The sequence below is a fragment of the Gallus gallus genome, chromosome 21, assembly GCF_016699485.2.
Source record: "Gallus gallus isolate bGalGal1 chromosome 21, bGalGal1.mat.broiler.GRCg7b, whole genome shotgun sequence".
In the NCBI taxonomy this organism is placed as follows: Eukaryota; Metazoa; Chordata; class Aves; order Galliformes; family Phasianidae; genus Gallus; species Gallus gallus.
The window spans coordinates 6,295,669-6,310,541 of record NC_052552.1 but is presented as its reverse complement, the minus strand read 5'-3'; the positions used below and the strand labels follow the sequence as shown (position 1 = coordinate 6,310,541).

At 56.8% G+C, this 14,873-nt stretch overlaps 1 protein-coding gene across 1 annotated transcript; it reads right to left on the bottom strand.

Annotated features, from left to right (window-relative positions):
• Positions 1-649: 649 nt before the first annotated feature.
• Positions 650-14,672, bottom strand: WNT4 (Wnt family member 4). The gene is made up of 5 exons (NM_204783.2): positions 14,234-14,672; positions 5,939-6,174; positions 4,167-4,298; positions 3,721-3,863; positions 650-3,424 (listed from the first exon to the last, which is right to left on the bottom strand). The coding sequence occupies exons 1-5, from the start codon at positions 14,308-14,310 to the stop codon at positions 2,957-2,959; spliced, it is 1,056 nt and encodes a 351-aa protein (NP_990114.1). The 5' UTR covers positions 14,311-14,672; the 3' UTR covers positions 650-2,956.
• Positions 14,673-14,873: the final 201 nt, after the last annotated feature.

Genomic DNA, 14,873 nt, shown 5'->3' with positions numbered 1-14,873 from the left:
TTAGCTGGCAGTGGGACATCAGGAAGGTTTATGCATTGGGGTGGGGACGTTGGCCCATGAGTCCTCGGGGGAGAGAATGAGCTCAGCAGGGAGAGGGTGGCAGAGGGCTGTGCCAAGCCTGCGGGGCTGGCACAGTGGAGAGCACAGGGATGGGCTCTTGGCTGAAATACAGCAGGAAAGTGACACTGGTGGTGTGGGACAGGCAGCAGCAAGTGGAGTCTTAGAGGGATGTTCAGGGTTGCGCCGTCTCGTCCACCCTCCATCCCAGTGCATTCACCAAGAGTTCCCCATGTCGGCTGGACTTGGTGGTCTTGGAGGTCTTCTCCAACCTCAGTGCTTCTATGGTTTTATGTAGGGGAGAGAGATGGCACAGCCTTGCAAGGGGCTCCATCCAAGATCACAAAGGAGCTGGCAGCTCTCTGTGCCTTGTTTCAATGTGGGGTGAAGCACCCCTCTGTTCTGCTGCTATGCTGGGAGCTGTGGGGGAATGGAGATGGTCCCAGGGCTGGGGAGGGGATGGGACTCAGTGCCCCCTATGCAGTGCTTGGGAGCACCCTGTGGGCAGCTCTCCTTTGAGCTGAGGGCTCCCGAGAAGGCCAACGCAGCCCAGAGGAGCCTGACTGCTGGGAAAAGAAAACCCCATGGCTAATTCAGCACAAACTCATTATTTAATAGGCAAAGTCAATATGAAAAAAGGCATTTCCCTTCCCTCCCCGAAATTTACAGTTATGAGAAGAGCCAGAGAGCTGCAGAGCCAGGCTATCTCTGGGTGACATTTACAGGGCTCAGCTTTCATCGCAGCTTGAAAAAAAAAATCCCATATGTGCAGCAATTATCTACACACTGATCTGGATTGTCTTGTTCAGCTTTGGCCCTCATCCTAGATGGACGAGGAGCAGAACGCTTGGCTAGTGGCCTGAGGTCTGTGGCCTCCTCTGCATGAGCTGGGAAGAGGAGGAGCAGTCTCCAAGGTACTTGAGAACTCGCAGCCTTGGGACCTAAGGAGATGGAGAGGGGGAGTGCAGTTCAGATCCCCCGCGGGGGCTCAGTGCTGTGCCCTCGGCCAAGGAGGAGCCTTGCTTGGTGCTGCTCTGAGCTCAAGATGGAAGCGGCTCACAACCCATGGCAGCTCTGGATTGGGGTCACCGCCCCCCGGTGCCCTTTGCTGAAGGTTTTGGGAGGTGGGGGACATCAGGCCCCTTGGTGCTGGCCTCCCTTGTCCTCTGGTGTGGGGGAAGCCAGCAGAGCCCTGCTCCAGACACGCGGCTTAGCCCCAGAGCCACAGCCACTGCTGCATCAAGTCAGTTGTCAGAAGCCTTCCAGCCGGACGCTGTCTGGAGACCTTCCAGCGACCACAGGCTCTCCCCCAGCCCATCACTGCCACAGCACAGACAGGATTTAATGGATGTCTGCGTGTTCTCCTAACCTTTCCCCTCTCTAGATGAAGCAGGGAATAAAAATAAGCCCGCAGGTTTGTGAGGACCCCCAGCCCAGACGGCGATGACCACAACTCTTCTGGACCAGAGTGGAATGGGCCATCTCCAGGTGTGGAGCTCCCACTCACGCAGCACTGCTCAGCGAAAGCAGTGCCACCCCACAGCAGCTCCTTGCAGATGTTCCTCTTGGCTTGAGGTGCCATTTTGGGGTTTTTCTTTGCTCCCTTCTGCCTCTCAACTCTCAGACAACTGCGCAAGGGAAGAGAGAAACTGGTTCAATTTCCACCTCCCCTCACAGTGCCCCACTGCTTATTAGTTCTCCAAATATTTCGTCCTGCAGCCCAGCAGCAAGGGCTCTATGCTAACCCGATCCCAGGCAGAGGGGAAGTGGGAGCGGGTAGGACAGCACGTTATCCTCGTGGCACTGCTGCAGACCAGGCTGTGTGGAGCGGGATGGCGCATCCTCCCATCCCAGCAATTGCTTCCATGTATACCTCTGCTCTCCTCACTTGTGGCTGGGATGGGGACGGGCTGTGTGTCACCTCGTCCCCAGGAGCCCTCACTGGGTGTGCAGAATGGCCCCTGGGGAGATTACGTGGAGGAAGAGGAGGAGGAGGAGAGCTGGCTGTGGGATGCTGGTGAACAAGGTTATGGAAAGAAGGAAAAGGAATCCCCTGGGATTTCCTTCCATCTCCCAGCTTGTCCTTGGATTGCAGGTACCCTGCTGCACCCTCTTTGCAGCCTCTGGCAAGATGCTGAGGTCGGCTTTGCAAGGGGACGGGGAACGAAGTGGGAACATCGTGTCCCTTGACAGCCCCAGGCAGCTGACGAGGAGCTTCTGTAAATCACAGCGGCTGCCAGAGCTGCTCCAACAGCTCCCCGGTGCCCAGGAGGCCTCAGAGCATCCCTGAGGCTCTGTACGTGCACACTCCGTACACCGACAGCCCTGGATGGGCTCTCCCTGCATTGTGATTAACACCCACGGACAGTGCCACCCCGTCCCCATCACCCCATCCTCTGCAGCACTCACAGCTGCACATCCTGGCTGCGCTCCATCACCTCCCAGCCGTGCCGTGGGATGCTTAACGCGCGCCTGTAACAAACACAAACGATTGTGACAGAAGATACCCGGCGCCTAATGCTACTCAGCCTCAGGTTAAACCATCTCCCGTTTGCAGTGCTCCACATTCAGCGTAGAGCATCCGATGAGGGCCGGCAGATCCCTGCTCTGGCTTCAGCAATAAATAAGCAAACCGACCAGAATAAAAAATAACAACGATCGCTTTTTTTTTTGGGGGGGGGGGGGGGGGGCTGGTGTTTTTTTTTTTTTTTTTTAAACTTTAAATATATATATTTTTTTGCTCCTTTCTTTTAAAATCTGTTTTCCTCCGGGGCTCTGTCTCTGTGTAGAGCTGTGCTCTCCCTGCAGCGTCTGGGTCGTTTGCTCAGTCCTGGCCACGGGGCAAGAGAGAAGCAGGGTCAGTTAGAGAGGGGAAGGGACGGCTGCTCCCCTCCGTGCATCACCGGCACGTGTGGATTTCCACCACCCGATGGCAGGGTTTGCACTTGACAGAGCAGCACCAGTGGAATTTGCAGCTGCACCTTTCCACCACCTCCACTTCGTCCGTATGGAAGCCCCGACCGCAGCACATGAGCTCGCAGCCATCGATGGCCTTGGAGGTCTTGTTGCACTGCCGGCCGCTGGTGCCCAGCACCCCGTTCTTGAGGTCGTGGTCACAGAAGTCAGGACTGGAGTCCAGGTAGACGAGATCCTCGTCCGTGTGCGGTTTGAACTGGGAGTTTTTCGGCACCAGCACTTTGGTGGAGCCGATCTCGCTCTGCTCGACCTCAGTGGCGCCGTCGAATTTCTCCTTCAGCACGTTGCCCACTTTGCGGAAGGGGGGCATGGCTTTCCAGCACGTCTTGAACTCGCACGAGCCTGACACGCCGTGACACTTGCACTCCACCCGCATGTTGTTCAGGATCGCCTGAGGGAGCACAGGGGAGAAACAAGATGGGGTGGTGAGCGTGGGACGGGCGCAGGGTGTGAAATGGAGTCACAGCACCATACAGCACCCTGAGTTGGAAGGGACCCACACGGACCCCCTGGCTGCACACAGCGCCGCCCAATCCCAAACCCTATGACTGAGAGCTGTGTCGCAGCGCTCCCAGTGTGGGGCTGTGCCATCCCCCTGCCCTCTGGGGCACAGCCTTCCCCTAACCCCCCCGACCCTCCCCTGATGCAGCAGTGACTGCAGACCCCATGCAGACCCCTATCCGTTACCTTCCGCCCCGCTTCATTGTTATGGAGGTTCATCAGCGCTCTGTTGGAAGATGCCCCTTTGCTCCTCTCCCGGACGTCGACAAAGGACTGTGAGAAGGCCACGCCATAGGCAATGTTATCGGAGCAGCCAGACCACTGGAAGCCTAAGGCACAGTGCAAGGGTGGGACAGGTGAAGTTAATCCTCCTCAGCCCTCCTTTTGCTAAAACACTGCTCGTCTGCCCTGTTTTGCTCCCCATTCTGGGGAAGCTGGACAAGGATGGCCACGGGGTGGGGGAACAACGTACCCCCTGAGCTACGCTCCCAGGTACCCTTCCCGAAGCACTTGCATGGACTATCAATAAGCTTTTAAAAATGATTTCATATATTATTTTGCCCTTTCTCCAAAGGGTGGCCCCGGAGGATGGGCATTGTTGTGCATTGTGTATCCCCGCTTTGCACGCTCACCCTGCGGGCTGCCGCCTTGCACCGTGCGGTCGCATCCACACTTGTCCAGCTCGCCGCTGCTGCACGCTCGGGTCACGGCGAAGGCCACCCCTGCTGAAGAGATGGCGTAGACGAACGCTGCCTCCCGCGTCCCTGCAACAACAGAGGAAAAGGTGGCAGGGAGCCCGAGGGGGTTCTGTGCACCCAGGTGGGCTGCTCCACCTGCCCACCCCCACATATGGGGTGCCCCATGCAGCATGCTCATCCTCCCCCCTCCCTGGCATGATCCAAGTATCCCAAGATGTATTTGCTTGGTGCCAAGCCCAGACCGGGCTCAGCAGACGCCACGCGCTGCTTGCAATAGTGACAGAGCTGGCAGCACATGGATGTGATGGGCAAGGTCATAACGCAGCAGCAGGAGGGATGCAAAGGCTGTATTGCAACAAGGGGAGAGCTCTCATGGTGTTTGCAGGGCACTTCTGTAAAACCCCTCCTGCATCCAAAAATGTCCTATTTCCTCCATCAAATTGGGGACCACCCCCTGCAGCTGCAGATCCGTGTCACCACCACGCAGCACTCCGTCGCTCCCAGCGCCTCCAAAACTGCAAAACTCTCCCCAAAGCGCTCTGCAGAGCACCCGGGCACAGCAGAACATTCCTGTGCCCACCTGCACGGGGGCACAAAGAGCCCGTTTGAGAAGGGGGAGAAATCTGGACACAAACACGCGGGCGGCTCGGCCAGGGACCGCGGCCGTCAGCTCTTGCAAAACCCAAATCCCCACCGTCCTCTGAGGTCGAGGGTGGCTGAGGACACGGCCCCTCCGGCTCCAAACAAGCAGGGCTGGCATTTGGGGTATGCTAGGGCTGTTTCAAGGTAGGGGGTGGCTCGCCGGTCGGGCAGAGGGCAGCTACTTTGGTGGTCGCAGCCCAGACTTTGGTGGCCAAGCAGCAGTGGCTGGGGAGGGCCCAGCCAGCACAGGGCCTGAACCGCCTCCAAGTTAATCGAGGTTAATAGTAGGATCGTGTTGGTCGGTTTTGCGCTGTGGCTGACTAAAAAGAGGCGACTTTTAGTTTCTGGTATTTCTGGTATTTCCAGTCCTGAACCTTCACAAGAGGAGATCTTCACCCCTGCATCGAGGGGAGGAAAGTCAAACAGGGAGCTGGGGGCAGCCACGGCCTGCGTTCTGTGGGATGGGAAGGGAAGAGGGTGGCACCCCAGTGGAGGGAAGGCCGCTCTCTGGGGGTGGAAGGGACCTTCCCCTCCATCTCTGCACCCTGGCGTGGCTCGGACCCCCAGGATGCCTGCACCCAGCCTGGGCTGTGGGGCCTGGCCATAAATCTTCATTGCTCTTCGGAGGGTCTGGGCGCGCTGTGTTTTACTCTTGCTGGGCAGCAGAGGGCTGTCCTCACATGAGAGCTGCTCTGCTTGGCAGCAGTCACTGCTTCGGCGCTGCTCAGTACATCCAGCGCCTATGGATGCAGGATGAGGAGCTGGGGTGTTCAGCCTGGAGAAGGGAAGGCTCCAGGGGACCTCCAGTACCCAAAAGGAGCTTATGGAAGGGGGAGAATGCCTTTTTACATAGGCAGATAGCGATAGGACAAGGGGGAATGGTTTTGAACTAAAAGGGGGTAGGTTTATATTTGACACTGGGAAGAAATTCTTGCCCCTTCCCTGGATGTGCTCAACACCAGGCTGGATGGGACCCTGGGCAACCTGATGTGGTGGGGGGCAACCAGCCCACGGCAGGGCTTGGGGCTGGATGATGCTTAAGGTCCCTTCCAACCCAAGCTCACCTTGTGTTACCACCTTGCCAAAGACAGGCAGGGTGTCCAGCGTGGAGCAGTTCCAGCGGCGGTTGCGGAATTGGTACTGGCACTCCTCGATGGCCAACTGGGCCCCGCGCCGCACCGAGTCCATCACCTCCAGGTTCCGTTTGCACATCTGCACCTGGCGCTGGATCAAGCCCTTCAGCTTCTCGCAGGTCTCCTCCTCAGAGATGCTCCCCACCGAAGACAGCTTCGCCAGGTACCTGCCATGAGAGCCAACACAGCCGGTCAGGAGGTCAGGGATGGGGAACACAGACCCACGTTCATCAGGGACACAGCGAGGAAACACAGCCTATCATCCCCTGTGTAGCTGAGAACTGCTGCACACCTGGGTCGCCTGCAACGTGTGCCTCCACAGGTTGCATTTTTGCATGACAGAGAGCAAGCCCAAGGAAAACAGGCGGCCCTCTGCAGCCTCATCCCCTGCATCTCCGGGAGCCCAGCTGCTGGCTCCCCTTTGCCTCTGTTGCCTGCATGGAGGATATTTTCGGTGTTGTCTGAATGTGCCCGGTCAGGTCTCCTGAGTACCGGCACATCCAAGCGCTACTAGGAAAAGCCAGAGGTCTCTGAAGTCAGCCAAAACAAGCAGGACAGCCGCTCGGCTGCCAGCTCCAGCTGCCACACAGCTCCCGCACTCATCGCTGACAAACATCGCCCTCCAAACCACTTCCATCACCAAACCTGCTTTTAGCACGCCAGTCCAGCCCCCAGGAGCTGCCAGCTCTCTGTCACTGGGGGTTCAAGCAGGGCTTGGAGCAGGGAGGGGCAAAACCACGTGCACTGGGAGCCAGGTGTGTGCTGACGTGGCAGATTATGGCACTGCACGGAGGTGACCACCGCCCCATCCTCTGCAGGGCGTGCAGAGAGCTGCCCCTTCTAAGGCCGAGCTCATGGCATCGCCTCATCTGCACTGAGTGATGCGAGCACCAAGTGAAGGCTTTTTGGAAGCCTCCTTCCTCGACTCTGCCTTTCCCATCCCTACAGAACTTGTGGGTTTTTTGTTTGCTTGTTTTTTTCCTCCTCCTCCGAGTTACGACATCCTGTGAAGGATTTTGTCTTTGAAGCACTGCTTGCCTCTGAGAAGTGACCATTCAAAAGTGGCTCCTGCTTCCTGCCCGTTCCCATGTGTCCCAGGGGTCAGATCTGCTGACTTCAGCCACAAGATCCAGTTGTCACAGCCTCTTCCTCCCATTAGCTGTGCCAGCCTGCCCCAGGAGGAGAGAGCAGGATTTACTCTTCTGTGCATCAGCAGAATTATTCACCAGCTTGGTTTCGTGCTTATAGAGATGGTGAGAAAGCTGGGTTGGCTTGCAGCGTCCGTGGGGAGTCTGCATGGCTGGCTGTCAGAAGCATCCAGCTTTCGTCATGCGTGGAGGTCACTTGATGCAATGCCGCTCCGACAGTGGGAAGTGGCAGGCAGCTGTGGTTTCAGAGCCAAGCTCTTTTCTAGCCTTTATACCAGCTAAGCATCTTTGCCCAAGGCCTTCAGCTCCTCCAAGGGCTCAGCCTGCTTGCAGAGGACGAGCTGCGTGGACCAAGAGGATGGCAGCAAACCTCCCTTGGGATCATTCAGGATGTTGGATGCTGAGCCCACAGCAGCTGGATGGGAGGGAACAGGGCTATCATTTCAGTTGGTGCATGGGAAAGCTGATGCACACCAAAGCAATTAGAGTTATCCTAAGGCACCACAGGTCGAGTGGTCAATTTGGAGCCTGGAAAACAAGAAAATTGTCTCCAGTGCTGAGCCCCAACCGCAGGTGGAATGGCCACGTTGACTTCAGCTCTGCTTTGGAGGGAGGCACCATCTCCTTTTCTCATATATTTCCTAGCTCAGAGGGATTCTTCAGGCAATGAGGAGCTATAAATTCAAAGCACACACGAAGGGAAGTGTGACAGGAGCCTTTCAAGCCTTTCCAAGTAGATGTGCCTGATAAGACACCTCCCCAGAGAGCGCGTAATGGTATTTGGGATGATAAAATGAAGGACAACGATGCTTCAAAGATGGATACAGCTCTCCAAGAGCAGGTCTGGTAATTTGCTTTGCAAGGCAGGGAAATAAGGTGAAGCTGTCCAGAACGATTTCTGGTCTCTCTCCCCCACCATTCCTCCTCAGAGATGCTCCCATTCTGCAGTGCACAGAGTCCCTCAGTGCTGGGGAGCCCAAGCAAGGCACCAGCACTCCAGCGTCACCATGGAAGCCCCATTCCAGCACTTCGCCTGGTCCTTAACAAGGACATTGCTCCAAGCTTTGTTTTCCTGGGCTGAGGTGGTAGAAAGCACAGAGAAAGCCTTTCTTCTAGATGAAGACTGGCACAAGAGCAAACCAAACCAAAGGTGCCCTCGGCAAGGTCTCGCTATAGAGGGGACCCCATGTTGATTTCCCTGCAGTGCAGAGCCCTGGACTGGGACTTGAGGCTCACAGGCAGCTTCAGAACAGCCCTGCTTGTGGAAAAAATAAACCCAAATAATGGCATATTTCCTTCCCTTTCCGAGACTGGGCAAAGAATGTTTCAAGGGGCGAGCTGCTGCCCAAGCCGTTCGTTCAAGTCTTGTCTTCTTGCTTCATCATCACATTTGTATTTCTTTTCTCCTGCCTTCACATCCAGACAAGTCACTCACAGAACAAGCTCCCTTTTATTAAAAATCACTGACTTAACACAAAACCGACAGAAAGCCCTTCCTTTTTTTCCATCCGCAGCGCGCAGATCAAGGTTGAAGTCCCATAATTGGAGTATTTGCAGTTGATCCACTCTGCAAGATGGCAAAGAGGGAAACCTCAAATCCCAGGAGACCTGGAGAGGCAAAAAAGCCCTACTTAAATACAAAGAACGATGATAATTTTTGCCACAGGGGTTGGCAGGTAGAGCCAGAAAGAGTGGGGGAGGGGATTCCCTGCCATGGGGAGGTGGGCAGATTGGAGTCACGGACTGATCCTCGGTAGAGGTGGTTCAGGGAAGATGCACCAGATGTCCCAGAGTTTCAAATGTGGAAATTCCTCACGTGTTCTCAGTTTGGGAATACTTTCCTGAAGGTGGTGTCAGCCAGGTGGTGTCACTGCAGTCTCCTATCACAGATGCTGAGATGAGCTCAGAAGCTTCACCTTCTTCAGCAAGCGCCCAAATTGATGGGGATACCTGCCTGGGTGAGGTCCCAAATGGAATGTTCCAGGCTAAACAAAGGCAATAAAAAAAGGAAGGGGAAAGAAAGCAAGAAAAGAGAGCTCATTGGTCCTGCACCCTGGGCATGGGGCTGCTAGAGAGCTGCAATATGGGGAAGAACTGGTCCAGCTGACAGCTCTACAACGCAACACGTCCCTCCCAGACTGGCCACCCTACTCCGGGATTAGATGTCCTTCCTCTCCTTTGCTTGTAAATGTAAACCACGATGCGCAATGTCGTCATCCGAAGGCCTGTCTGTTTCTTCCCTGGCAGAAAAGCAGCTCTCCGGCTCGGTTGTACATATCTCATCTCTGGATTAAAACCATGTTTCGCACACCCTAATCCCCACCTCCAGCTGCTAGAACAGTGTCCCATGAGGAGGCAGTGTCCCCCTCCCCAAGCTGGGGCATGCAGCACAAAACGACCCCCAGATGCTCAAACTTTGCCCTCCCCAGTCCCACTACCCCAACCTCGGACTTTGGATGTGTAGAAAACACCCTTTCACACGTCCTCCTTTGCTCGAGTTCAGCAACAAGGAACGACTGCAAGAGGAGGCAAGTGCAAGCCATGGGGCTGAGCGACGTGGGAATTCCCCTGGTGCAGCGCTCGGGGCTACACCTGGGTTGGAGAAATTCTGATGAGTTTTTCATTTCAATTGGAATTTGCAAACATGTGGAGAGAGGAACCTTCTGTGGGACTGGTTTGATCTCACCCAACTTCCAACAGACCCTGGGCTGCTTTCCATTGGCCAAGAGGTTCAATTAATTCTTCCTTCTCCCCCCCCTCCAACCACCCCAAGTAATTTTGTGAAAGCACAATACTGGCTTCAGTTCTGCTGAGCCTGGCAGATCCTGCACGGCACCTTCCCAGCTGCACAGCACAGTGGCTCTGTGCTGGACGGATGCATTTGGGGTCACCTGTGGCAATGGGGGCTGAATCCCAGGGCTGGAGGTGATCTGCTCCTGGCACCCAGAGCACCGCCTGTCCTCCACCCAGCTTTGGGAAGTGCCATTTCTGAGGGTTTGCAATGCTTCCAAGCTTTGTTTTAAGAAATAAAATAAAATAAAAAAGGTGTAGTAGGAGCCCGCAGCATTGCATTTATAAGGAAATATGGAAGAACCTCCTGCAAACTGCTGACCTCCGGGGGTTGCTCAGCAATTTCCCATTTTAAGGGAGCCCAAATCCATGGCTGCAATGCAATTCTTTCCATCTACAGGGATGAGTTAATTGGGAAGACAACAGCTCCCAGCAGCGCAATGCAAACATTTGTCACTGCAGTGCGAAAATCTCCTTCTGACTCATGGAGTCACCACCAACCACTGCAAAAAGAAGAAATCTGCTTCTTGCCATTGCTCGTGTTTGGAGCTGAGCAGATCCCGTCCTTGCATGACCTGCAACGTGAGTGAGGTAGAACCACCCGATGCCCACCCTTCCTTGGATAAACCTCTGCTACTCTGTATGAGGGTATATTTTTATTTAAGGCTTCACTGGGGAAAGGAAAATGCTATCATCAGTGAGGAGCCAGGGAGCATCGATCCCTCCTGCCCCAAGCTCAGAGACGAGCTAAACTGGATGGATGTTCAGCGTCAGGATTTGCAAAGGCCTTTCTTCTGCAGGATGCAATCCTTAAAGCCATCTGTTTTCATAGCATCACAGGCAGGGAAGCCCTAAGCATGCAGCATCCCCAGGGCGAGCAAAGGAGCTGAAAGCAAAGAAATTCTCCATTGGACCCAACCTGAGCAACTCTGCCAAAGTAGATGTGACCTGGGAGCCATCCTGGTGCTGTCTTTGCACTGAAAATAAGATTGCAGGGAGGGGAGCAGGGATCTGCGGGTGCAGACGTGCCCTGGAGCTACCTGCACCTGCTGAATGGTGCTGTGGCTGCGGGGCACCCGAGGGGAAATGCTGGACCGGTTCCTCGCCGGGTGGGAAATGGGAGAGTCACAATGACAATGCGAAGAATCCTGCATGAAATGGGACTGAAGAAGGGTGGGGGTGAAGTGAACTCCCTGCTGTCAAAGCTGGGGAGATTTGTCTTAAAAAATGGAGCCTGGCTTAAGATCAGAGGGATGCAAGCGGAGGACTGCGGTCTGCTTCTCCTTCATCCCTTACATTGCACATTGACACAAAGTAGAACAACATCAGAGCTGAGGTCTGCCCAGGCTGCTCCCCAGCAGGATGAGCACTGAGTTGGGCTTGTGCAACACCTTGGCGTACCCAAATGAATGGCAGCCCCCAAACCCCAAATCTTTTCATCCCTCTCTCCAACCCTTGGAAGCGGTTGCTGTTATCCAGGCTTGTTTGGACACTTGCAAGGTCCCCCGGCTTTCCCAGAAAGCTCAGTTTTATTTTTTTGTAAAGACTTTTAAAAGCCCAGCTGCACTCCTGGCCCTTTAAACTGAGTTTGAAGCACAGATGGAAGTTTTAAACCCCTGTAAATAGGGGGTAGACGGAGCTGCCGGTGGCACACCCTGCTCTGAGCCTCCTCCAAAGCCACTTTTAGATGTGTAACAGCAGGAAAAGGGAGAGAGACTGCAGTGACTCCTAGAAAACACAGCAAAAAGGGCCCTGCCCGTGAAGGACCCCTGTGTCACCGATGCTTTTCAGACATGGGGATTGACTCTCAGGTTCAAGCAACCCAAAGAGCCGCAGACACAGCAGCAGGTCCAAGAGCTGAATAGAGGCTGTGAAACGAAAGGTGCTTTGGGAATAGCTGAGCTCCTTCCCGTGTATGAAGCACATCCCAGGACTCCTCCAGTGGGACCTTCCCATTATGTACATCACACCCAGACAGACCTCAGAGCACCAACCACTGCCCTTCATTTAACATCAGATTCTGCGCTGGCAGGAAAAGCTTTAAGGCTCCCTGAGCCCCAAAAGGCAGGAGGAAAAGCAAGCCTGCGGCTGTCATTAGAAGGAGAGAAAAGAGCATCACTTCGGTTAGGATGACAGGTTTTTTGGATAGGCAGAGAGCCAAACAGCAACTCCCCAAACAGGCACTGAGAAAACACACCTGAGGTTCACTTCCCAGCCAGATAGAAGGATCTGGGTCTGCTTAAAGGAAACATTTGGCAAAGCTGCTTCTATTGCAGAGCTCCCTGCAGCACGGAGATCCCTCCTGCCGCTTCCTGCAGGGCACCGGGCCCACGGCAGGGAACCTCCAGCTCAGGTGTTGCAAGTAGCGTCTCCAAAGCACTCAGGGAATGCGAGTCCCAACAGGTCAGGAGGAGCTTTAGAAAAAGTCTCGTCTTGTGAAAGGCACCCCGAGCTTAATCACCGATCAAGCAGGTTTCTGGAAAAGCAAACTTCCCCGCACGCTGCCATCCGCCTCCGCGCAGGGCTGCAGAGCTGTGCACCTGGAGAGGTACCCAGCAGCCCATGCCCGGCACCGCACACCTTCCAGCCAGACCCCATGCCATGATAGAGCCCAGCCCGCACCACGCGCACGGCTTCATGAAGACGGACGAAGCGCACTCATTCCTCAAATATCTGATAACTCCTGGGTTCCTTCTAACTCCGTTTATTGCCTCTGGCAGCCTTTGTTTCTGATGTGAGGAGATAAACAATGGGAATTGTCTTAATCCTAAAGGCGAAGGATAAAAAGCGCCGAGCGGGGGACGATCCTTTTATCACGATACATTTGGAACATCAAAAAAAAAAGTTGACCCTTTCTTTCAAGCGCGCTGAAATGGATCTGCTTTTCCTCCCCTGTTGGCAGGAATGAGCCCTCCGCTCTCCCGCCGCCGAACCCCCCGCGCCCACCCCGATGCGCCGTGAGCACGAGCAGCCGCGCACAGCCCCATCTCCGCCGCGGCACCGCGCCTTGCTGACCTCGCCGCTGCCACTTAACCTCAGATCCCCCTTCGCCGGGCGCTTCCCCTCCCCGGGAGCGTTTCCCTGTCCGGACCCTGCGGGAAGAGCGTTCGCACCGCTCCCCGTGTACAGCTTAAAGACCACCTCGAGAGCGGCTGCGATCCACCCACGCTCCGCCGGAGCCGCGCGGGGTGCAAGTCGCTCCATCTGGCGAAGGAGGGGGAGGAGGGCTGAGCGCTTAACGCATCCCATGCGGACACCGACGGGCTGCACTTTTCCCACCAGTGGGATGCACGGAGAGCACCACCAGCCCGGTGCTTCCCAGCCACGGGGAGGGAGCATCCTCCAAAATCAGCGCACCTCCTGCAGCCTCCATCCAACGGGAGCCATCTCCGGATGCAGGAGTGCTCCTCGAGCTCCCGGGCTACGGTGGGAACCACCGGGGCATGTTGTGCCTATGGCTCTGGGGGCACCGTGCCCACACCGGGGCAGGGGAGCAGAACATGACACAAACACGGGTCCCCTCTGTGCACGCCAGGAGAGCACTGACTGCCAGTCTGCCATCAATGTTGGAGTGGGGAAACGGCATCTCCCCAAAGATGGGATGAACGGAGCGGACACATTGCCTTAATTCGGTGTTTGGATGGAAGGTGCTGTCATGCCCCATCCCTCCTGTCCCGGGGGTCTCCCCCAGAAGAAGCCCTTGGTGAACAGGCAGGAATTTTCCAGAACTATTTCCTCCTCTGTTTACCTTCCACGTTAGTTCGGCATTTGCTCAGCGCGTTCCCGATGGCACCCGGCTCCTCCATATGCACGGCAGTCCGTATGTCCCCGCAGGGTGACGGAGTGCTGCGGTGTGCACTTTGCCTACTGCAGGTCCCTGGGGTCAGCACCCGAACGATCCCTGCTTGCCTGCCCGCTCCCTGCCAAGTCCTTCCCGGCCCCGTTGGCCCCATGGGGCACCCGGCCAAGCCCCAGGCCCTGCTCTGACCCGCCGGCCCGACCTCGCTTTCCCAGCGCAGCCCAAATCAGTAATTTAAGAACAAAAGGTGCACGGGGGCTTCGGCGCCCACCAAGTTATCCTATAACCAGGCTGGAGCGGCCGGGGAGAGCCGGCATCCCCGCACCCACCTGCGCCACCCGTCCCCGCGGCTCCGGGACCGCGCACCGCGACCTCCGTCCCCCCGCAACGGGGTGATGCTGCCCGACCCCGGCGGCACCTGCTCGGCAGCCCCCGCGGAGCAACAAGTGCCGGAGGCGGCGGGGCACCCCTTCGCCCGTGGCTACTCACAGCCAGTTGCTGGCGTTGGCCGAGAAGGTGGCGAGGATGATGAGCAGCAAGGAGCGCAGGAAATACTCCGGGCTCATCCTGGAGGGCAGGCGGGGAATGGTGCGGTGCGGTGCGGTGCGGTGCGGTGCGGTGCGGTGCGGTGCGGTGCCCCCCGCCCGGCCCGCGGCCCCCAGAGCAGCCGCCGCCGCAGGTGGGAGCCGGGCAGGCGGCGGCGGGCGCTGCCCGGTGGATGCGCCCGCGGCGGCCGCCCAGCCCGACTGTCAGCTCGGCCGGCCCATCCCGGGATGGAGCGGAGGGCCGGGGGCGGGCCGGGGGCGGGGGCAGTCCCGGGGGCGGCCCCACATCGCTGCTACTGGGGCGGGTCCCGCCGCTGGGGACACCCCCGGGGCGGGACGGCAGCGGGGACGGCACCGGTGCCGCTCCCATCGCTGCGCTGCGCCCGCGGTGCTGCCCCTCCGCTGTTCCCGCGGCGCTTTGTGATGGCCTTTGGGGTTCCCCACCTCGGGTTTTCCTGGGGATGAACAGCGGAGGACTGGGGATTCCTACACGTTTCGTGCTGTCGGGATCATTTCCATGTGGTTCCGAGAACAGAGCACGGGATGGAGCGTGGCAGTGCCTTGGTTTTTCCAATCATAGAATG

Coding starts and splice junctions, on each gene's coding strand:
- WNT4 (NM_204783.2), bottom strand. CDS start 14,310: ATGAGCCCGGAGTATTTCCTGCGCTCCTTGCTGCTCATCATCCTCGCC. Junction 4,299..5,938: donor TGGCAAGGTGGTAACACAAG/GTGAGCTTGGGT, acceptor CTGTTGTTGCAG/GGACGCGGGAGGCAGCGTTC. Junction 3,425..3,720: donor ACAATGAAGCGGGGCGGAAG/GTAACGGATAGG, acceptor GTGCTCCCTCAG/GCGATCCTGAACAACATGCG.